This window comes from Daldinia childiae (genome assembly GCF_008694065.1).
Source record: "Daldinia childiae strain JS-1345 chromosome Unknown Scaffold3, whole genome shotgun sequence".
Classification (NCBI taxonomy): domain Eukaryota; kingdom Fungi; phylum Ascomycota; class Sordariomycetes; order Xylariales; family Hypoxylaceae; genus Daldinia; species Daldinia childiae.
In genome coordinates, this window is record NW_022984644.1 from 2,931,179 (window position 1) to 2,936,315 (window position 5,137).

The 5,137-nt window shown below is 42.3% G+C and overlaps 2 protein-coding genes across 2 annotated transcripts; one reads left to right on the top strand and one right to left on the bottom strand.

Annotated features, from left to right (window-relative positions):
- Positions 1-1,353: 1,353 nt before the first annotated feature.
- GL218_03513 (putative polysaccharide export protein) lies at positions 1,354-2,681 on the top strand (the record flags this gene model as incomplete). Its single annotated transcript, XM_033580077.1, has 2 exons — positions 1,354-1,956; positions 2,025-2,681. The coding sequence occupies 2 exons, from the start codon at positions 1,354-1,356 to the stop codon at positions 2,679-2,681; spliced, it is 1,260 nt and encodes a 419-aa protein (XP_033436379.1).
- Positions 2,682-3,299: 618 nt separating this feature from the next.
- GL218_03514 (Peroxisomal membrane protein 4) lies at positions 3,300-3,995 on the bottom strand (the record flags this gene model as incomplete). The annotated part of the gene is made up of 1 exon (XM_033580078.1): positions 3,300-3,995. One exon carries the CDS (start codon positions 3,993-3,995, stop codon positions 3,300-3,302), a length of 696 nt encoding a protein of 231 aa, XP_033436378.1.
- Positions 3,996-5,137: the final 1,142 nt, after the last annotated feature.

Below are 5,137 nucleotides of genomic sequence, written 5' to 3' on the forward strand. Positions count from 1 at the left end.
TTTATTTTAATATAAATTTTTTAATAATATAAATATTAATTTAATATAAGTTTTTAATATAAAATTATTTAAATATATATAATAATAATAATGGTAATTTTTAAAAATATTATTTAATATTTTTTATATAATTATATTTATATTTAATATATATTTAATTAAAATAAAAATAATAATATATTTTATATATATTTTTTATAAAAATTAAAAAATTAAAATATAATATAATTAATTTAATTTTAAATAGTTTTTAATATAATTTTTATATAATTATAATTTATATATTAATAATAATATTTATATTTATATACTTTTTTATTATTATTAAATAAATAAAATAAATAAAATAAATAAAATAAATAAAATAAATAAAATAAATAAAATTAAATAATTATTACATAATATATTATATATTATATTATATAATATATCATTTTTAATATAAAATTTATTTTATTATTTATTTTTATTTTTATAATTAATTAATTTAATTTTTCGTCGCGCTCCGCCACGTTTTCAATTCCAAAATGGTACATTGTCCAAAAGTCACAAAAGTGCGCGGGATCTTGCACGAACAGGTGCTGCGTTAACGATACCGCCTAAGGTACCTATTTCCTCTGATTGCCTTTCCTTGCCTTGCTTTGCCTTGACTGCACACCGGGACACCTTATCCGAGTTATCGGGTCGGCATGCGCAACCAGGATGTATCTATTTATGCATGCATAGTAGCTAAATTCGGATAGCGGCAACTGCCAATATGCTCTTTTTACTTCCAAGGTTTATTTCCACTAAAAATGGGAGAACTTCCTTGCACAATGTAATAATTTTGTTCAATGCTGACTCCGATCTTAAAGTGACGGGATCTGGATGTCATTAGGAAGTCCGAGCTTAGGGAGTGCTTATTCCTCTGTTAGGTAATAGGCAGGTACCTAGGGTAAAGTACCTATGCAAGGTACCTAAGCCAGGATGGGCTTAACACTTCTCTCAAAACCTCGACACCTTTTTATTCGACGCCTTCACCTTGGCTTTAAACGCCGAGAATCCCTAAATACATACGCGGCCCCTTGGCTTACAGTTCAGTCCCATGGAATTCCTACACGTTGCAGTTATTCAGTCATCTTAATGCGGTAGCTATATGGTAGTTACGGTAGCAGAGTAGGTAGTTGTCGAGAATCCCATAATCTTCACGCCCTGTTTACTTCATCTAGAACGGGGGCCGATGGAGACAGCTGTCGTTTCTTCAATAATGCCATAACTTCCAATTACTAGATCCCTTCAGTCCTTCCTTTGCTCCATTTCTTTTGTGTGTAGGTAGACAGTTCTCTGCCTACCAAGGCAATCGTCTTCTCCTAGATGCTCATCAAGTACCGCCGCTTTAGGCGTAACTACCTGCGCCCACTCCTCTTCGTCCTGTTCTTCCTCTTCTCTATCGATGCTATATCCCTAGTACGCCACCGTCCCGATACTTACCGCGAGAACATACACGTCGATCGACAATCCGACTCTTCTCTCCCGAGAAACACCAGCGTCTTCATTGCATCGGTACATCGCAATACCGAACCGATACTGCGATCAACATGGAACCAGGCGGTGTTAGACTTAGTCGACTTCTTCGGTCCTGAAAACATTTACTTGTCGGCTATCGAATCAGGGTCCCAAGATGAAACGAAAGAGGCATTGATGGACTTGAAGGCAGCTCTTGATCAGAGATATGTTTCCAATACAATCAGTTTGGGGATGACGGTTTGGGAGCAGTTGGAAGAAATTGACACGCGACCGCCGCCAGACGCGCGGGAGCCCGGATGGATTTGGAATGCTGCACAAAGTCAATTCGAACTACGCAGAATACCTTACCTTGCCAAGGTTCGAAACCAAGCAATGGAACCGCTTAAGCAGCTGCAGAGTGAAGGAAGAGAGCTCGACAAGGTTCTCTGGCTGAACGATGTTGTATTTGACGTATGCTCACATGATCTTGTGTAGAAGTATTCTCGTCGTAATTAGATGGCTAACGTTGAATGACCTAGACCGAAGATATCGTCACACTGTTCAACACTCGTGACAATAATTACGCTGCTGCGTGTGCTATGGATTACAAGGTAGCACCCTTATATTACGACACATTTGCTCTACGAGACGACATGGGCTTAAAAACTATGTCCTTATATTGGCCTTGGTTCCAATCTCCTATTGCGAGGGCGGCGGCTGAGCGCAATGCACCTATCCGTGTAACCTCATGCTGGAACGGAATTGTAGTGTTTGATGCGAGACCCTTTTACGCCGATCCACCTCTACGATTCCGCGGCATCGATGATAGTCTAGCAGATCTGCATCTTGAGGGTTCAGAATGCTGTTTGATTCATGCCGACAACTACCTCACGGCTAAGAAGGGCGTATGGCTTAACCCGAATGTTCGCGTTGCCTACGGCGTCAACGCATATAACCAGGTTAAGACGAATCGATTCCCCAATCCGTTCTGGACGGTCATAGGGGCGTGGATTAATCGGTTGAATGGCTGGCACGTCGCCATCCAAACTCGATTGGAAAACCGAGTAGTGCAGACCAGATTAGAACAATGGAGGTCAGAAACTCCGAATGAAGGCCCACAGCGGTATGAACCAGGAGACGCGTGCCTCATCAACGAAATGCAAATAATGTGGTCAAACGGATGGATGCACTTGTAAAAAAGTATATACAAAAAAACGGCATAGACAAAAAGACGTGATAGAAAAAATGTATTTGGATATTAGGCATTGGATTGAGGACCTAAGGTATATTCTTCTGACAAGCTATCGCAGTCCCATTTGGATTTATAATTTGGTACATTATGTAGAGCCTCATCGTTGAAGCTCCTGCACCGTCTTCCACGTAGCATACCAAGATAGGTCTGGGAACCCATATCCTCCGACATAATTGCCGGTCGCCTTGGGGTTGTTTAGCTCGTTCAACCACAATGCCAATAGGTGACAATTAGTTTAAGCGGATAAGGCGGCCTATGACAGTAAGGGGGGGGGGGGGGGGGGGGGGGCAGGACTGAATCTAGTCGAGGGTTATACACGATTGCTGCAGTCGATCCCCTGTCAAGCTGAAGGATATCCGTCTTCTTCCGTGCTGCTCGCGTCATCAATGCGAACCTGGCTGTTTATCCATGCTAAATGCCTACAGCCGTATATACCTAGGTACCTATGTTAATATAACATCCAAGAATTCAACACAAACGCCTCCGGTGATATCGTATAGTAGTAGAGCCCATTTCCAGATCTCTCCCATATGCTCCTATGATTCCATTTTCAAATAACTCGCTATTTATTATGCCAAATGAAATTCCTTAGGCTATCCCAATGATCTGACTGCTGGTAGATATACGTCATGCTGCCACGAAGCGAGGGTTGTAGGTCGTCGGGGTGATAACGGAATAGATGCATTACACTAGCCCAAGAGAGTGACGCGAAGACGGGCCAGGCGTAGCGTGTTATCGACTCGGAGACGCCTTGTCGCGATATTAGCGGTAGCCCCGTGCCGCCCTCGGGCTTCACAGCGAGCCGCGCAAGCGCTAGCACGACGCGCGCAAACACATAAACCACAATCTGCTGGTTGACACTGGGGATCTTGCCGGTGCGCTGTGATCGCCCGCCGAATACCACGTACCCGCCTAGTAGACCCGCCATAAACGAATCATATCGCCCTGCCTTCCCGGGTGTCGGTCCGTACTGCTTTAGCAAGAAACATACTAGCTTATAGATAACGGCGAAGCGCGCGAGGTTCTGCGCATGTGTGCGCGTGGCGCGGATCACCAGCGAAACTTTCTCCCGAAAAGTACCGGACCGGAATAGAAACACCATCACCAGCGCGTGCGGGAAGCGCACCTTGGCCCCGTACACAGCTCCGTTGCGAGCCCCTTTTACAACGGCGAGGATGTCGTGGTACGCAGGGTTAAGAACAACTTGTTCGACTGCAGCCTTGAGGCCCTCGAGCGCCGACGCTGATGTTGGTTCCATCTTGGCACTGGGATTAGGAGAAGAGGGAGGAACAGAGGTAAGCTCGGTCGGTTTCGCGTCGCCGCAATACAAAGAGGAAGAGCAACGGCGACTTTCGAGAGATTAGGACGTACTCGGAGATGCTATCGGGTCATTGGTTTATATACAGTATTTAAAGTTTGAATTATCGGAGCATGGTAGATAGGTTAGGTACCTAGGTAGTTACGATGTTTGTTAGAAGTAAAAGAAACACATTTTCGGGATGATTGGAGATGACGATGGCTGAATTGGTTTGGCCTCGGCAAGTGCACATGTTGCTCGGCTTAAACAAAGGGTGCCGGGACCTGCAAGATTGCGCTAGTAGCGCATATCGATACGCACTGAGGTTACGTTAACGCTACCTATGACGCAGCGTAGCCAATCCTTGCTCACGAATTGAGGCATACTATTGATCCAACACAGTTGTTTTGCATGTGAAAGTTATAAGTTTATAACTATGCGCGGGCCTATACATTTATGCAGCAAATATCTGTTAGGCAAATAAATATAGGTTAAGTAGTTAAAGGCTTATTTTAACGTAATTGTTAAAAGCCATAATTCTCTAGGTACGTTTTCCGAGTGTACGACTAAGCTATAATAATCATTTTTAAATTATAAAAAATATGTGATTGGCTCAAACGATCAGGGACCTTCGGTCATAAGATGGAGCAAGAAGCAAAGAAACATCTTCGTTATTCCGTAAAGAACTCCAAGCTACGTACGAAAGTCCTAGATGTCTCGTCAGGAACCCTTACACCTTTCTCGCAGATTATATCCTAGTCTTCAGCTGGGTCTTAATTAATTAGGTGAGTAATCTGTATCTATCTGTATCTTTCTCCCACCGTAAGATGTTAAATTGCCAACCATGGTTTAGCTACTCTCTCCTGAGATGTAAGGGAGGCACAATATATTCTAGACCTCATTAAGAATTGTGTAGTTTATAAAGCAAAACTTTCTGATAGGTTTTTCTACTATGTATAAGTTTTTATTTGTTGGTATAAATAAATGGAGTAGATAGATATTTCTCTTAGGTTAGGAACTCATGATTTTCTCTAACATTGGGAGATAAGAAAAATACTCAATAACTACCATAGCGAAGGTAGGGGGTTTGGGGAAATAATTCC